Genomic DNA, 22,341 nt, shown 5'->3' on the forward strand with positions numbered 1-22,341 from the left:
ACCAAAGAAAAGAGCAAAAGGGGAAAAAAGAAAATAAAAAGTATAACCCCATGTTTAAGAATAAGTAGTTTGTGATTTATAAACTAGTAGGGGTTTCTCTGGACCTTTGTTCTGATAATGTTGATCTAAGGTAATGAGTAGTTTCTCTAGTTAAGCTTTCTCTGGATTCTAAGTTTTTTCTAATTCCTGAATATAAAGAGGCTCATGTTATAAGTACTCCATAATTTATAAGCTAGAAGAAGTTTCTCTGGATAATAATAAGCTAAATGTTGGTCTTTTTAATGTTTGCTGTGGCCTAGCCAAGGCCAGAAAATACATTTGAGATAATCCTAAAGATTAGGATGGGGGAAAGTGGTCTACAAACTTTAAAAAATTGTAGCCAAAGACAATTAAGCAACATGCCATCAGTTTTCTTTATCATCTTTGAGACGTTTCTTTCATTTGAATCTACAGCTTCCAGGGGTATGAATAGTTTTGGGCTTATTTGTAGGTAGATTTGCTCTTTACAGATTAGGATTCTTTTAAAACCATTGAATATAATACTGCTAAGAAAAGTGACTTACTTACACAAGTAACCAAAAAAAAAAGTCAATTCCCAACACCTTTGACTCTGAGCAAGGCTGACATTGCGTTTATTGGATATCCTTGAAAATACCAAGGAGCTGGAGAGGATATTGATGAATGTTGAGGCATTTAATGGCAGAGCTTTTAGTTATGCATTTACTTATAGCAATAGCAGGTGTTTTTTTCCGCTGCAAATAGAAATCATAGTCATTTTCTGTATTTTTCTTCCCTCCCTCCTCCAGGCTGTGGCTGGACCTGCTGGTCCTAAAGGAGACAGGGTGAGTCACTGTTTATGTCGGCATGAAAGGTGCAAATACTGTGTTATAAGCTGTGGGGGTTTTTTTCATTAGAAATGAGAACAGTAGCTCACTGCAGCTGACTTATCTGATTCTGTCTGATGCAGGGTCCTCCGGGTGTGACGCTGCCCGGTACGACTGGAGAGCGAGGCCTACCTGGAGAGAAGGTGAGTATGACCAAACAAGCTCGTTCTCAGTCAAAAACACAAAACAAGCTTCAAGTGTCTCTTTTTGTAAACTTCTGTGCTTTAGGGCAACAAGGGAGACAAAGGCCCTGCTGGCATCAAAGGAGAGAATGTGAGTATAGTTGCAGAACAGAGCAGTGTGTTTTCTCTCATAACAGCACTTTTTACAACGTATTACCTGTCATCATGTAAGGGAGTGGCTGGTGAGCAAGGAGAGCAAGGAGAGGATGTAAGTAATCATCATTTACTGCATGTTTATGATTTAAATTTTGAGTTTCATTTCAGTTTTTGTAATAAATCAGAGTGTACAAAGAAAATGACAAACATCACATTTTGGTTCATTTATTCCTAGATGCAAAAAGAACATTTATTCAGAAATATTGCCCAGTGAGAAATTATCTTTGCACTGTTTGGAGAATCAGTTGATAAGTATGAGTCATGCACTCCACAAAGCTTGACTTTTTGAAAGAATAGCAAGAAGAAAACCATTGTGCAATGAACAAAAAAAGTTTGAAAAATGAACTAACTACATATAAGAGACAATGAAAGGACAATTTAACTTTAAGGTCAAAGTGTCATCTTTTACTAAATCTCTATTTTATTACCTATTGTCTTTTTTTTCTTGCTGTCATATTTTATTTAAAACTCTAAAACGTGTTCTTATTTGTTTTTTCAGGGAACACCGGGATCACCAGGACCTAAAGGAGATAAGGTTCATCTTTTATTATGCATTTTCATTATTTCATCTGAATTCAAAGCACTTTGTCAATGAAAGTAACAACAAAAATTTATGTTGCAGGGAGAGAAAGGTCTTGGACAGCCAGGTCCACTCGGTCGAGTTGGGCCTCCGGGTTTAAAGGTGCGTTACGGCTGAGGAAGATCTAAGATTTTATCTCCAGTCGGAGTCAGTGTAACTGATCAGATCTGCCACAGCATAAAAAACAATCACCGTATTTTAGGGCGATCCAGGGCTTCCTGGTCCAGCTGGCCCACCGGGCCCACAAGGGAAGGCTGGAGATCCTGGACTGTCCGGTGTAAGAGGAGAAAATGGACAACTAGGGCCTCCTGGACCCCCAGGAGAAAGGGTTTGTGGACAATTAGCATTGTTTTCTTTTTATATTTTGTTTATCTGTGCCAAGCTTTGGGAAAAGTTTGGAACAATCATGCTTCTATCTTCAGGGCCTCCAGGGATTTGCTGGCCGTGCAGGAAACCCTGGACCTCCTGGTCCTGCTGGGCCTGCAGGGCAGCCAGTGAGTTCATTTTTAACGTTGCAGAACTCTTTTGTGATAACTGTCTGAAAGTTTTAAACCAGGAAGTGGGAATCTGTTTTGCCTGCATCTGCCAATCTTATTGTAGGACACATGAGTGTGATTGACAGCGATAAGACCCTCCTCCTGGCTCTGATTGGTTGTTTCTGACCTGTATTTCTGCAGATGGCAGTAGGTCCACAGAGAGGTTGCAGAGGAGCCTGATTTTTGTTTTCTCACAAATTATCTGTCTCATATTGTCAGGACATAGTGACAGGTTGAACAAAATTGTAAAAAATATATTTTTCTAAAAGTTATGCACTGCAGCTTTAAAACTGAGGTAAAACAAATTTTTTGTTGATTTTTTCTTTTACATGCTCTAATCCTCAGTGTCGTTGTTTCTCTTTGGAATGCTCCAAGACTTTATTTTAGGCCCCAACATATTTTCATTGCATCTGTTAACTCTTAGGAATACAACATTCCTTTCATTGTTTTGCTGGTCATTAGATTATATATTTTTTTCTATTCAAGCAAATAAATCTGCTTAGTGTTGGGCAGTAAATTGAAAAGTGGATCAATTGCAATTACAGCAGCATTATTATAACTACATGTTTCCCTGTGACGAAGGCCCAGTCCTACTTCAGTTTAGTCTTTATGACTAAAAATACATATATTATCTTAGATGAAGAATAACTTCAATGCAGCATATAACTTCTTGTATTTGGAAATTCAACAGTCTTTTAAGGTGATGAGAGTACGATTGACCTTCTAGCATCTCCTTTCACCAAATAACTTTGGTTTTACTTTGTTGTCTTCAAGCTTTTAAAAATCTGGCCTTCTTAACAGATCTATTGTGGTACAACAGAATCCTGGTTTTAGCTTCCTGCTACTGGTTCCTAGATTATTTAAGAATTCATAGCACCACATTACTTTAGAGAACTTTTATCACTCATGCACATACCAGACCCATAGGACCATCAAAACCAATTATTTTCTACAAATTCCTACTTGCCAGTTATGTAATAGATTTGACGAGGCTTTTTTAGTCGCAGCCCCTAAGCTCTGGAATAGTCTCCCGCCTCATGCGAGATCTGCCAATATGACTGAACTATTTATAACACCTCTGGAAACGCTTGTATTTCAGGTTCCTGCTCTGGCTGAGCCTGATACACTGACGTTTGATTTGTGGTATCACTTTAATAGTGTTGTTTTTTTTGTTTTGTTCTTTGATTTATTAGCTCCTGAGATTTATTGTAGACTTATTGTCTTTTTACTTGTTCTGATAGTTTTTATTGTAATTGTGTGGACAGCACTCTGTGCAGATGAGTTTTTCTAAAATCTCTTCTGTTAAATTGATAAGGTGAATATATATTTTCTATTTATCTCAATTCATTTCAGTTCATTATAAAGCACCAACTGAACAAATCTATCCTTGAAAAATTTAACAAGACAAATAGGGCCAATTCATATAGGACCACACAGATTCTTATTCAGTCCAAATTAAATTTTTACAAATCTAACAAAGTCATCGCAATTTAACCATATTGCCAGATGTAGAAGTAGTTACAATGTATCCAATTCAATTCTAAGTGTAATACAATTACTTTTATTTATTTATATAAATAAATAAATATATATATTTTTAATTATTTCTAGGGGTCTGCTGGTACTAATGGCGTCAAAGGTGACAAGGTAATTTATTTCCAGCTCACAAGCCCACTACCTCTGTCTTACTACAGGAATGCCAATCGAGGTTATTAAAGGTATAAATGTGTGTTTTCTGGTTCCAGGGGGAAGTCGGTGTTGGAGTTCCCGGTCCCAGAGGAGAGAGAGGAGATTCAGGACCCAGAGTAAGAAGCCAGTTATGGGACTGCAACAGTGTGTTTGCACTGAAGAGTAAATTTACATTTGGATGATGGAAAACTAACTCTGGCGTGTTTGCCTTTTGTGTCTCAGGGGGAGGAGGGCCGAGCTGGCTTGGATGGGGACAGAGGACCAGCGGTAAATATCAGAAGGTTCTGTTTTCATGTAGCACTCAGGAGCATTATGCAGACCACCCGGGTGTTTTCTGAAATGCTTTCAGCACTCTCGTTCTCGTTTTTGAAAGCATAAAACAGTCTTGTTTGGAGGCATAATGGAAGCAAAGAAGCATTTGTTTAATGATTATACAGATGAAGAGCCTTTCTCACAAGGACACAAAATGTTTTCTGGACTGTAAACATATCATTCACTGTGTCTTTTACTTTCTCAGTGCTGCAACTTTTAGGGAAGAAGGAAATCACAATAGCCACAGGCTCTAAGGGCTTACAAAGTTGTGTCTTCCTTTAATTTCCGGTCATTTATTGTTGAACAAGAACAGAAATAATTTCTTAGTGGCAGAAGCAGACATACAGTAGTCATTTTTACATGGAAACATAATGTGTTTTTGTGTTTTTTCAACAATCAGGGCCCATCAGGGATTAGAGGTCTTCGAGGAGAAAAGGTGATTTTCTTTTATTCATTTCTTTTCCCATTTTTACTTATCCTCAGGTAGTCCATCTTCTTCATCTTGAGTTTTCTCTACATGTAAAAGAGTGAACTAAATTTACAGACACCAATAAATTGTTTCACCTAATCTGTGTTTTTTCTTCTCTTTTTTTTTGTACAGGGAGACGGCGGACTCCCGGGTGAGAAAGGAGATAAGGTTTGTGCATTTTAATATGCAGCGAGCGCCACTGCCATTCACTCTCTCGCAAAGTGTTTTTGTTTTATTTATACATTTGAAATCAATGGGAAACAGTAGCAGCGCCTGATTTGATAGAGCTCTTTTTCACATCAAGTTGGGTGAATATGATGAATTTGCAGAATACTGATGAGCTGAAATATGAAACAATCACAGAGTGTGAGAGAACAAACGAGAATAAACACTATTATTTTCCTCTGTGGGGGTCGAAACAGCACTTTCAAAATCTGTCCTGTCGCTCACAGGGGGACACTGTGCTGGTGGGAGGACCACCTGGAGGAAAGGGCAACAAAGGAGAAACAGTCAGTGGACGTCCAAAGGCACATTGTTCTAAACAAATATTCACGCAGAGAAAATAAGCGCCGGATTTTGCTGTTGTTTAACTCAGGGTGACAGAGGAGTCAAAGGTACTCAAGGAGAAAAAGGGGCGAAAGGTCAAGAGGGTCCATCAGGAGAGCAGGTAAATTTAAGTGGAGAGGAATCGATTGTTTGGTGTTTAATGTAAACAGTTTGAAGATAGTTGCACTGATTCACAACTCTGTCAGCGTTAAAGAGTTTCTTGTTTCGCCTTTTTTAATTTTCTCACAATGTGTACAATGTAATGTCATCAACATGGAACATGTGGTTGTGGTAAAAGGTTTACACACACTGATGAAGGAAATCGATAGTTTGATTTCTTTAATTGTGTGTTTGAACTATGCGCTTAACTGTGTGTGAGAATGATTACGAAACAAAATAAATTGAAAAAAACAAGAAAGAATTAGGTTCACAAGCTTGAATTTATTGTGGATTTTCTTTAATGAAGAGAGTCAAAATTAGACATGAGGGTGCAAATATATACATACTTCCTTAAATGCACAGGTTGCACAGAAACCAGACTTTGTTTTTTTTGTTTGTTTTTTTTGCTAGTTTATTTAAACCAAAACCCTAATATTCAGAGCTTTACAAAGGATCAAAGTTATCTTGCTGTACAATTAAATCAATATGTAGAAGGGTAAGATATCTGAAGTACTATAGCTGTGTATTTCACGTGGAACAAAGAAAGGCATTAACAATTGGAGAAAATATGGAACAACACTGATATAAGAAAAAACTGGAATTTTCTCCAAAATTAATAAAATGGGAAGACAGAAGTCAGGAGGATTGTGGAGAAGAGATTAATTTTAGGATTCTGGCGTTCTCTTAACCTGATAGATTTAGAGAATGTTTGCAAGGCAGAGAGGGCAAATATTACCAAGTCACAATGTAGGAAGAGGGTAGTCTCTTCTACTAAAGAAACATAATTGGAAAAATTTAGTCAGAAAATGCTTCAACTGGTTTGTCCACGTGGGCAACTGCAAATTTTAGTCAGGCTTCAAGGTTTTTATTGTGGGACAGAGCATATTGCTCTGTCAGCTCCCTCAGTATGTGAAATCTGTCACTATAAACAGGGACAGATGTTACAGCAGGTTTCTGTTCATGGCTGAGCTTTGGATTTTTCTTAACATTTGAACATCCATTTTCTTTTCACATGACAAGGTCATTTAATTGAAATTGGACAAAGTCGGGTGTTGCAATCGGATGGAGATGTAAAATTTGTTTTCGAATTGGAAAAGTCAGACATCTGGGAAAACCTTACCAAAACTCTGACCTCAACCGTATTGAAAAATTGGAGTCTTCTTAAAAAGCCAGGTATGTCCCAGAACACCAACCAATTTACATTATCTCTTCCCTTCTGATAAGAAGGGTGGTCAAATATCCAGAAACTTGCTGACAGATACAAAATACACGCTGTTCAGGGGGAATTTGCTGAGGGACATTTAGTGAAAACGCTTGGGAAAGTGTGTATATATTTTAGCATATATTTATTAATGTGACTATGTGCAGATTAAAGAAAATCCCCAACAAATTCAAACTTGTCCACTTAATTTTGAAATTCTGTGAATCTGTATGGATATGATGACATTCATCCTGCAGCGTGTGTATAGAAATTTCTCACTGAAATTCTGAGGAGTATTCAGGTATTAATTAGTTAAATGACTTGGATCAACCATCAGCAAAAGGAAGAAAATCTGTGCAGTTTACATGATCAAATTGTACAGATTGTCAATGTGAGCATATTTGTCATCAGGGTCAAAGAGGGGAACCTGGAGAGCGAGGATCCACTGGTTTCCCAGGGGCCAGAGGCCCTGGTGGACAGAAGGCAAGTGACATAATTTTTAATTAGTAAAACCAAATCTGTCTGAGAAGAATGTTTAGATTGATAAAAACCATCAATTTTAAAACACTTGATTTGAAGAAAAAAAAAAGGAAATCAAAGCAGAATGAATAAAAACTCAAAGGAGTAAAAGTACAGTGATGAATTCAGGCAGCAGAGCAGAATTTGATTCAGTAAGAAGTTTCATTTTGGCAACATGCAGAAAAAAGTCAAAAACCAACAAGTACCTCTAGAAAAACTGAGTTTTCATACTGATACAGACATTTCTGCCATGGTATTTTTTTTAATCAATTAAGCTTTAGAAACTTGTATTATTCATGCAGTAACATATATTAACATTTGAATAGTTAATTAAGGACATTGTTGAAAACATCACTGCATTTAGAGCTGCACCACATGTCCAATGACGGCAGTAATTTTTTTTTTAAATGAGTGAGGACATAAAGGATGTAGTACTTGCAAGAGTATTAGACTGTAAGTGCCATGTATTCAAATGTGCTTGCTTTTAAGATTAAGACACAAGCACCAGCATCCACACACACCAAATAGTTGAAGGTCATAGAAACACAGGTTGTTATTATATCAATGTGCCCTGCTGGATGCAGTCTGTACTTTATAAAGTCAATCATGCAGTTAGACTCCTATCTAATATGCTTTCTGTAGAGCAAACCTGCCCTGGCACATGTAGGTAACCATCTTTTCAATATGGTGTGTCCATAATGCCAAGGACAAGAAATGTAAAACAAAATGACAAAAAAAAATTTTCAGCCTGTTTTAGAGTTTTAGTTCATCAAAGGTGCAGATATCATGATGCTAAAGATGAAAGAAAAGAGTCTGTAAAATATAAATTGTTAATAAGTATCATCATTGTTTTTGTTTGCTTTGTTTCTGTGCAGGGAGAGGCAGGCGATCCTGGAGTGCCTGGTGAATCGGTACATGTTTTCACTTATCCTTTTTCTGTATGGGCATTTTTCATTAAGATCGGGCAAACTGGACTTTGTCTTGTTTTCTTTCTTCCAGGGTTTACCTGGAAAAGATGGTCTAGCAGGCCGTAAAGGGGATAAAGGTGAACTTGGTGTCAGTGGACTGAGAGGAATCAAGGTATTATAGTTGTCTGCATTGCAGTGAGTGTTTGTTTATTATATGTGGTTTCAACCTTCCAGTAGTGGTGGGTGATGACTGCCTCAAGGTTTTGGAGGTGGTCTAATCAGAGTTTAAATCCTCTTTTAACAATTAGGTGTTGTCAGGTGTCAACCTTGCATGCAGTCACATTGTCATCCCAATTTAGAATGTTTCTGTTTTTATAAAATCACATTTATTGGAAACTTTCAACCCATTTTTACCTGTAGCGGAGCACTTCTTCCTCTTCTCTTTTTAACATTTCAAAATGTTGGAACATCATTTCTCTGAGCGATCTCTGATCTTGACTTTTTGCACAGTTTTTTTTTTTTTTTAGATCATCCATTGTTCGGGGTTCTCTCTTATGCTTCCTTTTGTTCAGTTCCCATGCAGGATTTTCCATATGATTCCAATCTCTAGAACGTTAACTGCAATGGAAGAAGTCTGATTTTGTGTCTGATTTATCATTTCCATGTTGATTTGGCCATATGTCACAGATCTCTGATGTCCCGAGAGAGACCGATACTGACACGCGTTTTCAGTTTTATGTTAGAGTACAAAAAGTTTGATTTTTTTTTTTAAACCTACAGATATCTTGAAACATTGATTTATTGATTTTTCTTTGGCCTCTAAAAAAGTTCCCAGAGCAGACTGACTTCTTTTGCAAAAGAAACCGAGACCCACAGCATCTCATGTTGTCCTACATACTGACGAGTAAGAATGAGATTGTTATCCACATCTTCATTGTTTGGTCCAAGCAAAACTCACCTGAGGTGTTTGTTGCAGACAATACATCCCGAACACCCAGTTGACTTTCATAAATCATGTCATGGTTGTTATGGCAACTGCGTGACTCCAAGATGCTGCAGTTCTCTTAACACAGTGCTTCTCAATTCCAGTCCCCAGACCCCCCTGCTCTGCATGTTTTAGATGTGCCTCTATTCCAGAACAGTTGATTCAAATGATTGCATGACCATCAAGTTCTGCAGAAGCCTGATAATCACCCACAGATACAATCCAGGTGTGTGGCAGAAGGGAAACACCTAAAACATGGAGGACAGGGGGGCCTGAGGACCAGAATTGAGAAACACTGTCTTAACAGTAAGCTTTGAAAGTGGTGCTTACCTTTGAGACAACGGTGTAAACTGCACATATTCTTGTTTCTAGTTTAGTAAGTGTTATTTTCAGTTATTAAAGAAGAGGAAGAAAATGTCTGTCAAAGAGCAATATGCCTGTTACTACCAGGCATAGAAGTGTTACTACTACTTCACCATGTAGTTTTAAAAGAAACACCTCTGTAAGACGTGAAAATATAAAAGATTTCATCATCTGTCTGCATTCTTTATAACCATGCTGAGTATAATCAAGTTTCTGTTTGGGTTTTAGACGGCTGCATTTCTTATCATGCTTTTATTATATCCTGAGTGTCTGAACACACATTACCTATAAAATAACTTCATCCAGCTCCCCATCATATACACGGGTTGTTAATGGAAACTCGCTGCAGAAGCCGCTTTATGTCCGTGGTTTGTGGAAGTCCGTTCTGAATAACCTAAGTGATCAGTAAGAGAACCATCCAGCCAGATGGGTTCTCTGCTCAGCTGCCACTTCACTTAAAGTCTCGCCTGCCTTTTATGTCTGTCAGTGATGATCTCTCGTGTTTCCAGGGCGACCGCGGACCCAAGGGGGCTTGTGGAGGTGATGGACCCAAAGGAGAAAAGGTTAGCTACTAAGACAGGGAAATGAAAACCGGATGTGTAGAATAATACATGAGTGAACCTTTACAGGTGCATTTCAATAGATAAAAGTATCATTAAAAATGAATGTCTTTATTGGTTATTTTCAAAATGTTAAACTCACATATTAAGATTTATTACACAGGGAGTGATATATTTCAAAAGTTTATTTCTGTTATTTATTATGACTTGAGGAAAATTCAGTTTTTCTGAGAATTAAAATATTAAATAAGAGAAATCCATAAAGGACTTTTTCCATTGGTCTAAAAAGATTTTTAATAATCTTGGACAACTTACAAGTATGTCCATGAACTCAATACTTAGAGGTCTGTTTGAATGAATTACTGAGTAAATGCGGCGTGGCGTGGACACTGTGATTCTGATGAGGTTTTTAGGAATCCCAAGTTGATTTATTTGTGGGTTTCATGTCATCTTCATCGTGTCTCTCTTCTTCCTCTTGACAATACTCATGTAGTGTCCTTTTTCTCCTTAGACTTCAACATGCTTCTGAAGTCTCTGTTTCTGGAGTGGCTTCACACGAGAAACGCTACAACTGTTGCCCATTTTCTGATTGTGTGTGTGTGTGTGTGTTTTTGCCTGTGAAAGAGTGACTCTATGCCATCTCTTCCCGCATCAATGATTCGCTTTTTGTTATCGAGCTTTTCTTTCACTGAACTTTTTATGAGTATACTTGGACACAGCACTCTGTGAACAGCCAGCATCTTTATAGCGTATCTTTCTTATGGCAGATGTCAGTGGCTGTCAGCTGGAAAACAGTCTTTGCTATGATAGTCTTGGCCAGTGGTTCCCAAAGTGTGGGGCGCGCCCCGTAAGGTGGGCGCAGTGCCATTGCAGGGGAGCGCGGGAAGCGGTATGGATGAATGAAAAAAACCCCAAAAAAAACACAGTTACACGAAAGTGTTTAACTGTAAAGATGGTTTGTAGTTTGTTTTGTTGCAACCTGAAGTGTGAAGTAAACTTCAGTGGAGTTTGAAAACAAAATATGTGTATAGGTTTATGTCTGGTTGAACAATGTGTGTGCCCAGTGGATTTTGTTTTCTTTTTTGGGATGGATTTTATTGTAATCTATAGGGGGGCCCAGAAAATCTTTGGGAACCACTGGTATAGGCCATACCAGAACAATTTATACCTTTAACATCTGTTAAATGTCATTTTATTTATTAATTTTTTCAATATTTAAAATTTCAAAGGTTTTTTTATTAGATTTAATTAACATTTAAAACAATTTAAATGGATAAGAAATCCTTGTGTGTAATCAAAAATGTATATAAGTAACTTTCACTTTTTGAGTAAATTGATTTAATAAGTTAATAATTTGATAATATTGTAATTTAGTTGTATTTGTAGGCAATGATGATAATAATTGCAAAAATATTACTATCATAATAAAGCTTTTCTAATTCTATCTAGAGATCTACTCCTCTGACATGTTTTCATATTTAAACTAAATGGTGTGTTTGTGTGTTCAGGGGAATTCAGGCATTCATGGACGATCAGGCTTACCAGGAAGAAAAGGTGAACAGGTATGAGTGATATCTGCACATAAAAAAGATCCAAAGGTGTTTAATAAGGATTTCCTGCAGCTCATTTTGCTCTGTTTGTGTTTCCAGGGGGACATTGGACCTGCTGGGGCGCCTGGCACTCCTGGGAAAGAAGGACTAGTTGGTCCCAAGGTAAAAGGCAATATGCCTTCATTAATACTGACAAATAATCCTGATGTTTAAACTAAAACATGTATTTGTGGATGTAGGGTGACAGAGGTTTTGATGGGGCTGCTGGATCTAAAGGAACTCAAGGAGAGAAAGGTGAAAGGGTGAGTATTCTAATCTAATAATTTTTTATTAATTATACATATTTATCTATCATCACTGTGTCTCACAGCGTCACCCATTCGCAGGAAGTCACAAAACCTGAAATCCACAGTGTACTGCGCTTGTGTTTTAAACAGGGACCGTCTGGTATTCCTGGGCCTCCTGGTCCCAGAGGGGCCGACGGGCCCCCCGGCTTGACTGGCCCACAAGGACACGCTGGTGCTAAAGGCCCTGAAGGACTCCAAGGGCAGAAGGTGACTCTCCTCACTGGATTAATCTGATTCTACACCTACAGTACATGAATTATTTATAGGGAGAAAAAGACAAAGAATAAACACATCTCAGAAGTCTACTGGTACACCAAAAATAGCTTTGGTTTTGAAGTTGTAGTTGACACAATCTAATAATAGGCTTGAGAGTGGAGGAAGGATGTTACGACTGATATAAAAAGATTACAGTCTTTTTGTGTTTCTCCTGTCTTTGTTGTCCTCTTCCTTTTCCACTTGTCTTCTTTGATTGCCATCTATTGCCTCAAGTTGATTGGCACTTTGAAGGGCTCTCAGTGTGACTGGCTTGTCTGGTTTATCATCAAGTTAATAAAGGAAGCTGGTGACGGGGTGCAGGGGCTCATCAGGTCCCTGTGATGGACGCACCTTTCAGATCCAGACACTATTTTCTACTACACTGATGAAAAAATATCTTTGTCTTTACTGATCTTCCCTCCTACAAAGGGACATGGAAGTTGATAAATAATCATTTAAAAAGATTTCTAATTTCTTCATCGTCAGTCATGTTGGTGCATCAAATGGAAAACTGCAGGAAGACATTTCTGAGGGGAGAATCAGAATTTGAAAAATAGATAATTGAGAACTAAAATGGCCCACCAGTCCAAAATGTTACTAAAGTCAACACCTGAACAGGCTTACAGAGGAAATAAATGGTGCCTTTGAAAAGTATTTACAATGCTTGATAGTATGTGACTGACTGATACAAAGATCTGAATAACTGTGGTGAAATTGGATTGATTTGTAGTTTACTTATTTAGCTCCTGCCGCTTAAGCTGCAGTTATCTTCCTCTCATTTAAATCCTTTCTGCTTCATATAAATAAGAGTCACATGGAAACATCCATCCATCCATGATCTACATTAAAGTTGTGTCTCTTTCGACAAAATGTGAAAAACAAAATGTGTGTGAGTACTTTTGCAAGGCACTGTTAAGCACTCTTTTTTTTAATTGTCAAAACGATGATAAAAAAAAAGTCACAGCCAGCCTTTTCCATTGATTTGTAGCTTCCTTCTTTTGTTCACATCCCTGTCATAGGTGATTGTGGTTAGCACAAATCAGCAGAAAGAAGCCAGACCATTCTACAGCTATATAGCCCAATAAAAAGTAAATTGCAATGCAGTGTGTGTTCTGATGCGTGTTTATTGGAAGCAGCATTAATAACTCAGGGCAGCATTTATTTGCCTCTTTGTGCTTTGTCAGTGTTTGACCCTGCTGGCACTATACCAGTTTCGTTGAACAGGCTACTGACTGAAAACCTGCTAATCACTCGTATGCTGACACTGGACCATTGTTTTCTATTCAACTCATCAATCTTTTAGTTCATGATGCTTTTTTCTCTCCTTCTTATCTGTTTTTATGTTGCATCAGGGGGAAAGAGGTCCAATTGGTCCTGCCATGGTGGGCCCTCGGGGGATCCCAGGAATCCCAGGCGAGCGAGGAGAGCCGGTTAGTATTCTGTCCCTCGCCGCTGAGGTTTGTTTAGTTTTGCAGAATATTGTTTTTTTTTTTCAGAAATACTTCATTTTTTTTTATTTATTTATTGCTTTGACAAATAGCTTTGAGGGTATTTGGACCAAAAAGCTGATTATATAAAATGACACTTTAAAGTTGTGTTTTGCATTTCTTTTGCTCTTGCAGAGCTACAGCTCAGCTTATTTTATGTGAGGATGCGACTGTGTGAACAGCTTCAGTGCAAGTCACTTTTGCTGATTTAACCTTCCTGCTTATTTGTTGATTTTGTTCAAATGTGGAACCTGGCCCAAGTCTATGCAACCACTTCCCTGAAAGTCTCTCTGGGGGTCCTGCATGTCCTAATACCTGTCCACATTGCAGGGAGACTTGGGACCAGATGGAGCCAAGGGAGACAGAGGAGAGCCAGGCATGACGGTCAGTGTGGCGTCATTACCTCAGGGTTCAATGTGAAGACAGGAAATGACACTCATCCGCAGAGTTCTTACTGTGCTGCTTCATAATACAGTTTCTGTCTGTCTGCTTCTTGTTTTATATTCAGGAGGATGAGATCAGAGAGTATGTTCGCGCTGAGATGAAACAGCACTGTGGTGAGTCCTTCAGCTTACATTGCCAATTTAAAACAATGTTGTCCTCCAAGCTGAACTCCAAACTTGATAACAGAGCACGAGTCACAGTATTTTGAAACTGTTTAGGAGAAGCCATAGAAGAACTGTAGCAACGTTGCATTTCTCAAAACTAATCTGTGCCATTTTCTTTCTTTCTGATTCCCTTCGGTCTGTTTGACTGATCTGCTCAGCGTGTGGAGGTGAGTGAGCCGCCCCACTGCTGCAAGTAAGACAAAAAAGGCTTAGCTACACTGCAGTGAAAAAGTATTCAGTGCTAGTAGACTCCCTTTGTTCTGGATTTTTGTCACACAATAATGTTTCAGATCATAGAAATACTTCAGTATTGGAGATGTACTGTATATCTCAAGTAAATGCAAAAAGGAGTTTTCAAATTATTCCTTTGTTTAAAAAAAAAAAACACTTTCCAAACCAACCAAGTCTGATGTAAAGATGCAGTAGCTTTATTCCTAGTCGACGGATGTGCCACCTTTGGCCCTGCCACATTAACCACAGCCACATTTGCAATAACTTGCAATGATTTTATTCCTCTGTGAAGCAATTATTCCTTTCAGAATTGTTTTAATTCTGTTACACTGGAAGGTTTTCATTCTGATTCGGGTCATTCCACAGCCACATGTACCGACACACACACCTTAGAAATGACAGAATATTTTTCAGAAGCTCTTGGTAATCTTGAAAGGAAGACCTACTTTTTCCACACAGGATCAGTTTGGTTTGGATACTGTTATCCCTTAACAAAAAAAGAAACATCACTTTTTATATTTACTTGTGTGAAAATATGGTTGATACAAATGAAATATGAAGAAAAGCATGAACCAAAATCTTTTAAAGCAAATTTTGCAACAGTGTATGAACTCCTTTTGTATTATGGAGTCTGCAGTCACTTATACTTGATTGAAAAAAGTGTGTTTCATATTTTATTAAACAAAGTTACTCCACAGTTTTTTAAGCAATGTGACATATTTCATTTTGATTAATTTTAATACTCCAGGAGTTAATTATTTGCATAAAATTCAACTTGTGTCCGTGTTAATGTAAGAAAATTAAATGCAAATTAGCAAAAACCTCCCAAATGATTGTACTTACCCACATTCTAATTAATGTGTTCGTTGTGTAAGTTGTTAATGAATGCAGGATAACACCAGTGTTATGAACCAGCATGAGATAAGTGATGCTGAAGCAGACCGCTAATGAATATGCAAAAAAAGTAGCCAAAGTCAGTTTCTCCTCGTGTTTAATCAATGTGTTATTTTTCAGAAAAAATCTATTTTATGTTTCATAATTACCAACCTAACAAAGATTTTAGTCATCAGTTTACTGTGATGGCAAACAAAATCTAAGCCCAGCTTAAATGACGGAAGTCATTATAAACTGGGACTTCAAAGGATTAAAAGCCAATTTTGGAAAGATTGTTTATGTTGGGAGAAATTGGTGAATCCTTTCATCTGGTGTTTGTGTAAGATTGGTGGGTTGATTTATTAATTTTTTTGTGGTGCTTTTGGGATTGTTCATAGGTCATGTGGATGAATGTTATGCAGTGGGACTTGAAAGTTTATAAACTCTTTGGATGTTTTTGTCTTTTTGCATAAATGGGATTCAGAACCAGATTTTTACTGAAAGTCGAATAAAAAGATAAAACGAAGTTGAAATGATCCAAAGAAAAATGTTTTGCTTTTGCTGTGTGTATTGAAGAAACGCTGAAAATTAAATGTTTGAAGTAATTGCTGATTACCTTGGATGAATTATATCCCATATTGGCACAGAGAACAACTTTTCTTCTCTTTACTTCATTTTTTGCAGCAAGATTTCTTTTAGGTTAAGGTCAGAACTTTAACTTGGCCAGTACAACAATTAAAATTCATTGATATCTTTTAAACCCCCCACACAAAAGACACAAGTGACAAAAAGTAATATGACTTATATGCAGTGAAAAAGCCCCAAACCAAGACACTTCAACCATTGTGTCTCACTGATGAGGTGTTTTTATGCTGGAATGCAACATTTCATTTGCTACAAATAATATCTCAAATTTAATCTTAAATCTATATTTAATTTATATCTTCTCTTATTTAGCAGCAGGGGGAACCTGTGTGTTTTTTTATTTTCTTTTGGCAAAGTAATAGCCAGCATTTTCAGCTTTATAAAGTTTTATTTTGCATCATTCAGAAATCTGGTTCATGTGCTCCATTCTGCTGTTTAATTATGAGACGGGAACTTCAGAAGGCTCTAAATTCAATGTTAAATCAGCTAAAATCAAGAGGATGAAACAGCATGAATAAGATTTCTGCATTTACTCTTTGAGATCATAAAAATGTAAGGATAATGGGTCTCCTAATTATGCAAAAAGAAAATAAATAACCTGTAAAGATTAACTAAACTTTCAAGCGTTGGTGCTGCCAAAATGTTACGTCTTTCTTCTAATTTCCTCATTTTATTTTTCCTGAGCCATTTTCCTTTTCTTTTGTGTGTCACCTACCTGGTCACTCTCACGCTCCGGATCATCTTTTTTGCTCCTTTGCACCCATCTTCCCTCCTGTCCGGCTCTCTCAGGTTCAGGCCCTGACACTCGGTCCCAGCCCACACTCAGGGCTCGACCTACAACAGAGCAAGAACTGGTACTGAATGGTGAGAAGGGTGAGTGTTTGTTCCACAGCTCTGCAGCTGACTTTAGTCTGTTTGTCTGTCCATTATTAACAAACATGTAAACCTGGTGGTGAAACACATGGAGACCTCTGAGAACTGGGTGGTTTTCTGGGCTAGAAAACAGAGGACTCCATTTTTGACCCAGGATGTATTTGTCACATTATGTGAAGACAAATACAAGAGTAATGTTTAATGACTATCCTGATCTCACAGTGCCAACAGAGCAATTTAAAAGCTCTGATAAAAAAAAATAAAAAATCAAAAAACAACTAAAAAGAACTCCAATATTCATGTTATGCAAGTAACAAAGTTTTTACTTGCTACTCATGGCCACAAGGAAAGTCCTGTTTTCACTGGAATTATCTTCTTAGCTTTGCCACATTACTTTGATAATTTGAGCTTTCATTTATTCAGAAAGTTCCAGTTTAAACAAACTCCCGGATGAGCAGCACGTAACTGTGTTTCTTTAACTTTCTTTGACCTTTAACCAAAAAGTCCACATTGTCTTTACTAAATACATTCAGTTCAAAGAGTCTAATGCAATGCTTTAAGAGGAATTTTAGATAAAACGATGCACCTTTGAGGACTTCCTTTTGCAAATACCCTTTACTACTGTGTTAGAATAAACTGTCTTAAGTGAAGCCTTCAGTTAGATGACATGATAAGCCATAAACAAAAAATATTAGTAACAACACAGAAACATGAAGTAACATTACATTTTAATTATTAAATAAACAAAATAAGCAACACCAATTCCAGTATAAGATGTAGGCCAATGCTGGACTAAATTAATGGGGTTTTTTTTTAACAAATGATGATCATCAAATTTAGTTTTATGTTTGTGAGAAAAAGTCTTGAGTCTCAATTAGGAGTCTGGAAACAGACTCCACCGTGGAAAACTTGAAAGGCTCAGAACACGCTCTGTTGGCACTGCAAGTCATCATTACTCTTCACTCTGTCTGAGGGTTGGAGAGTTTCAGAGTCATATGAAGGATTTTGATCAGTGTGATGCCACTCCTGTGTCAGGCCGGGAGCTGCGTGTGGTGGTAAACACCAATGACCCCGAATACGAGCACATCTACTCCATCGAGGCCCTGGATGGCCCCATGGATGACATGGTCTACTTCTCCACAGAGTCTGCCAATCTCACTGAAGGTACTCTATGTTTAATAAGGTTTGTAATTTGTGTACCCTTTTTTATGAGTCAAGTTAAAATTTTTGCCTTTAATTCAATTTGAGACAGTTTACCATCTCATCCTAAATGTCTTTGTTTCTGCAGCTGTGCAGCTTCAATCATCCTGTCTCCATGACGTTCAGTTTGTGTTAGGATGTGTTTGTTTTTAGAATCTGAAATGTTGGCATGTCTTGTTTTCTGTCTCTGTAAATCTTTTTGTCTCTCCTTCCATCACTAGGCGAGGATTTTAAAACAAAAGCTGCCAAAGCCGATTCAAGCAAATCAAGCGGCACTGCTCGCGCTCACAAAGCAGCTGCCGGTCAGAAACAAGTAGAAGTTCTACCTCTGGCCGCAGACAAGTCCAGATCAGACAGGCCGAAGAGGGCTGTGCAAGAGGAAGGTAAAACAATTCATATTATTTTTCACTTTGGGGACAAATTCAGGGTTAATTTTGCTGTCCATGTCTGATGTTTGGTACTGTTTTATCTTGCAGTAGGTATGTCGTGTTTGATAGTGACTTTCTAATAGTTATTCACATGAAGTAATTGATTTCATGCATGCATCCAGGTAAAGAATCAGTATTTTTTTGCAAAAACCTCTAATGTAAATCTCTACCAGTTTTGACAGTTGTACATATCATGCCTGCTTGGCTCAACCCCTTTGGTTTCACTGCTCTTCTACCTCTATTCCATTTTATCAGCACTGTGCTCATCCCTCGTTGTGTTGGCGTTCGTTCATGCACACTTTTTACATGTGTGTGTTCTGCAGGTCTGACAGACCTCTGTCTGCTGCCCATGGACGAGGGCAGCTGCCAGAAGTACACTCTGCGTTGGTATTTTAACAACCAGGTTCGAGCCTGCAGGCCTTTCATCTACAGCGGCTGCAAAGGAAACGACAACCGCTTCCTTCACCTGGAGGAGTGTGAGCAGGCCTGCCTCCGGGAGACCAAAGGTACATGAAGGAACAAACTGTTATTAGTCAAATATTAAGGGTCAGGATCTAATTAGGGGCTCTGTTTTGCAGATGCTCAACCCTTACAGGCGACACGGTGATTGTGGCTACCTTCTCCTCCACCACAAGAATGTTTTTAAAGCTCATTATGTTTCAGGTGTCAGTAGTTTTTGTTTATTTATTGCCTCTTTACACCCGGTGGGACTTTACACTGTTTTCAAAGGGCCAAGTTACTTCAAAGTGTATATTTAGCGAAACAGAATCATTTGTCAGTGTAATAACAAATCCTTATTTATCAATCTGACACCGAAAATTTGTCTTTGTCAATTTTTGAGACTTCACCACTGTAGAGCTAGTTCTCTCAATTAAACATTGCCGCCGCTTTAAGGTGTTTTGGGACCATCAGTTTACATCCTTCACCGGCAGTAAGAATAATAGGTGCAAATTAAGCAAGAGCAAGGGCAGACAACTCAGCTCACCTTGCAGTGTAGAGATTCACAAGCCAAAGTTTTACAAGTAATTTAAGGTAGTTGATTTTCTTTTTTTCCCCCCATGTCTTTATTATTTTCTAATTCACATTTGGACCAGTGGATTCTGGTCTTTGTGGCCCTGACACTGTTTAACTTTTTTACCTTTCAAAAATATTCACACCTCTTGAACATTTTGCACATTTTGTCATGTTTAAGCCAAAATCTTTAATATATTCTGTTAGGATTTTATGTAATGAATGAACACAATGTAGTACATAATTGTAAAATGGAAAGATTATGAGGCATGGTTTTAATGTTTTACTTTATTTTTTTCAAAATTCAAATTTTAAAAATGCTGCATGCAGACTTGGTCTACTCTAGTTCAATCCCAGCTGCATGTTTTTTGGGGTATGTTTCTGCCAGTTTTGCCAGGTGGATTTTTCTCCTCATCCCTGTTTCCAAATTAGCTCAAGCTCAGCCAAATTGGATTTAGAGCATCCAATGTTTTTTAAATCTGGCCATACATACTCAACTGGATTTGACTCTGGGCCATTCTGTCAAATAGAGATGCTCTGGCTCTATATGTAGGGGTTTATGTCTGTTGCATCAACGTTTGCCCCAATTTCCAGCCTTTTACAGCCTCTAAAAGCTCAATTATCCCGTATTCATCTCCTTACACTCTGACCAGCCTCCCTGTCTCCACAGAAGAAAAGTATCCTCACATCGTTTTAGGCATACGGCCACCAGTTTCTCACAAGCAATCCTATCAGTAGCAACTTTCTTTTTGCTACCTGTACTCTTCAATAGAGGACCAATTTATGGAGAGCACTGCTAATCGTCTTGTCAATAAATTCTCCTACCTGAGCTTAAGGTCTCTGCAGCTCCTCCTGAGTTACCGTGTGCCTCTTGGCTGTTTCTCTGAATAATACTAGTCCAGTTAGAAACAGTTTTAGAACCTAATCCAGTTTTAAACTTCTTCACAATTCATCGCTGGCAGGTCTGCTGTGGTCCATGGTCTTCATAATGCTGTTTGTTTTCTGTTGGTCACTAACAAACATCGGAAACCTTCACAACTCAGCTTTATTTAAACTGAGGTTTTATTACACACAGGCAAACTCTACAGGACTTGATAAAGCAATCATCTGTACTGGATTTACTTAAGAGGATCAACATAAATGGGACTCAATGCAAATGAACATCACACTTCTTAGATTTTAATTAAAAAAGACAAAACTATTTGAAGGGTGTGGTTGTAATGTGGCAAAATGTTAAAAAGTTCAGCTGCGAAGGAAGAATTTGCAGAGCACCATATAAACGAGGCATGATGGAGAATACAGTCGGAGAAAAGTTGTGAATTCAGGAACAAAAAGTGAAATAGGTTGAAATTTTTCTGAAATAAACTATTGATAAGTGACTTTGCTGATTTTGTAGGTAGATATTTGTGGGTATAATTTTCTACATTTTTGTCCTCCTTTGAGATATTTAAAGATGAGAAAAATGCAGCATTTATTTTTTAACAATGAGGTTGATACAATTGAGTCGCAAATATGACCCTGTGATTTTAATTGTTTTAAGGGAAAAGTGTTTATTTCTTAAAGTTTTGTTCCGTTTAACTCCTCCCAAGAAAATTAAAAGGTTTTTTTTATACATCATGCCTTATTTTTATAATTTTATCTTGGTTTTCTCAATAGAATTTTTTTTATTATGTATTCCAGGGTTATTTAGAAACAAACGTCTTTCCACCACCTCATTTAACTTTGAAAGCTACAGCTTCAGGCATTGCTACATAAACCCACCATCAAATTGTTTTTACTGTAAATGTTCAAAATGTACCTAGTAGTAGTAGGTACATAATACTATCCAACTTACGTTTTATGCAGTTTTCTATTACGTTCTTGATATGACACTTGAGAACTCAGATAATCACATCCCTTTAGTAGTAACCATCTTGGACCAAGTTTGGAGAGCTTGTGTGCACATTTCATTTATATTCTTCACATTTATTTTCATCCAGGGACCAATATATGAGGTTTGTCATCTGCTGTACATTGTTTATTTTTCTGAGTTTTCCAGGCAGGTTCTCCAGACTCATAAAAATCTAAATTAAACCAGACTGATGCACCGACACATACTCTCTATGTAAAAACAGATGAACAGGACCAAAATACCCTCCTATTCTATACACCAAAATAACTATGCAAGCATGACTATATTATTCCAGGTATCGTGTTAACATCTGTTTTAAAAATGAAGTATCAAGCACAACAATTTGTTGTATATATTGGTGTGTTCATTATTTTGGGGGAAAGTTGTGTCTATTTTCATGACTGCATGTTTACCTGCCAGAGAAAAGGTGCTATTTTTAAAGGTATTTTTATACTGTGTGTTGAAAGTGTAAGCTTGTGTTTTTGTGGTAAAAAAATAAATAAATAAATCTGTCAGTGTTTAACTATGTATTTCTAATAAAGCAAATGTTTCAGTGGTACTAGTGTCTGTTCTGTTCATCCTCTGTTACAGATGTTTTTGAGCAAGTAGCAAAGTTTTATTAACAAATCAGTACCTTGAGAATTAGATTGAAACTGAAATCTGATGAAACGGCAATAATGACAAGATCATTTCTCAGTGGAGAATTTGAGGAGAAAGAAAAATTACGAGTGCGAGTGTAGGAGTGTGACTTATTAGTCGTAATTTCATCTGCAGATTTTGTTAATGAGAAGATTTTACGCCTGTCAGCCACGACTCCTCCTCCCGTGTTTGTCTTTGCTCTCTGCCCTCGCCTGATTTCCCCTGCTTCGTGACACACTCGCTCCGTATCTGTT

The 22,341-nt window shown here is 37.6% G+C and overlaps 1 protein-coding gene across 2 annotated transcripts in view; it reads left to right on the forward strand.

The window, feature by feature from the left end:
* The window catches only part of col7a1 (collagen, type VII, alpha 1), a 75,750-nt gene extending 53,743 nt beyond the window's left edge, over positions 1-22,007 (forward strand). For both annotated transcript variants that reach the window (XM_028002654.1, XM_028002655.1), the window contains exons 88-119: positions 807-842; positions 968-1,027; positions 1,113-1,157; positions 1,239-1,274; positions 1,722-1,757; positions 1,845-1,904; positions 2,005-2,130; positions 2,225-2,296; positions 3,950-3,985; positions 4,084-4,143; positions 4,250-4,294; positions 4,740-4,775; positions 4,941-4,976; positions 5,261-5,317; positions 5,404-5,475; positions 7,126-7,197; positions 8,109-8,144; positions 8,233-8,313; positions 9,999-10,052; positions 11,558-11,611; positions 11,699-11,761; positions 11,839-11,901; positions 12,037-12,153; positions 13,554-13,631; positions 14,019-14,072; positions 14,197-14,245; positions 14,455-14,463; positions 16,835-16,918; positions 17,954-18,082; positions 18,340-18,501; positions 18,870-19,052; positions 19,125-22,007. In XM_028002654.1, the coding sequence (XP_027858455.1) occupies positions 807-842; positions 968-1,027; positions 1,113-1,157; positions 1,239-1,274; positions 1,722-1,757; positions 1,845-1,904; positions 2,005-2,130; positions 2,225-2,296; positions 3,950-3,985; positions 4,084-4,143; positions 4,250-4,294; positions 4,740-4,775; positions 4,941-4,976; positions 5,261-5,317; positions 5,404-5,475; positions 7,126-7,197; positions 8,109-8,144; positions 8,233-8,313; positions 9,999-10,052; positions 11,558-11,611; positions 11,699-11,761; positions 11,839-11,901; positions 12,037-12,153; positions 13,554-13,631; positions 14,019-14,072; positions 14,197-14,245; positions 14,455-14,463; positions 16,835-16,918; positions 17,954-18,082; positions 18,340-18,501; positions 18,870-19,052; positions 19,125-19,153 (2,130 nt within the window). In that variant the 3' untranslated portion in view covers positions 19,154-22,007. The remainder of the gene's footprint in view (positions 1-806; positions 843-967; positions 1,028-1,112; positions 1,158-1,238; positions 1,275-1,721; positions 1,758-1,844; positions 1,905-2,004; positions 2,131-2,224; positions 2,297-3,949; positions 3,986-4,083; positions 4,144-4,249; positions 4,295-4,739; positions 4,776-4,940; positions 4,977-5,260; positions 5,318-5,403; positions 5,476-7,125; positions 7,198-8,108; positions 8,145-8,232; positions 8,314-9,998; positions 10,053-11,557; positions 11,612-11,698; positions 11,762-11,838; positions 11,902-12,036; positions 12,154-13,553; positions 13,632-14,018; positions 14,073-14,196; positions 14,246-14,454; positions 14,464-16,834; positions 16,919-17,953; positions 18,083-18,339; positions 18,502-18,869; positions 19,053-19,124) is intronic.
* The last annotated feature ends 334 nt before the right edge of the window (positions 22,008-22,341 follow it).

Source organism: Xiphophorus couchianus, chromosome 20, assembly GCF_001444195.1.
Source record: "Xiphophorus couchianus chromosome 20, X_couchianus-1.0, whole genome shotgun sequence".
In the NCBI taxonomy this organism is placed as follows: Eukaryota; Metazoa; Chordata; class Actinopteri; order Cyprinodontiformes; family Poeciliidae; genus Xiphophorus; species Xiphophorus couchianus.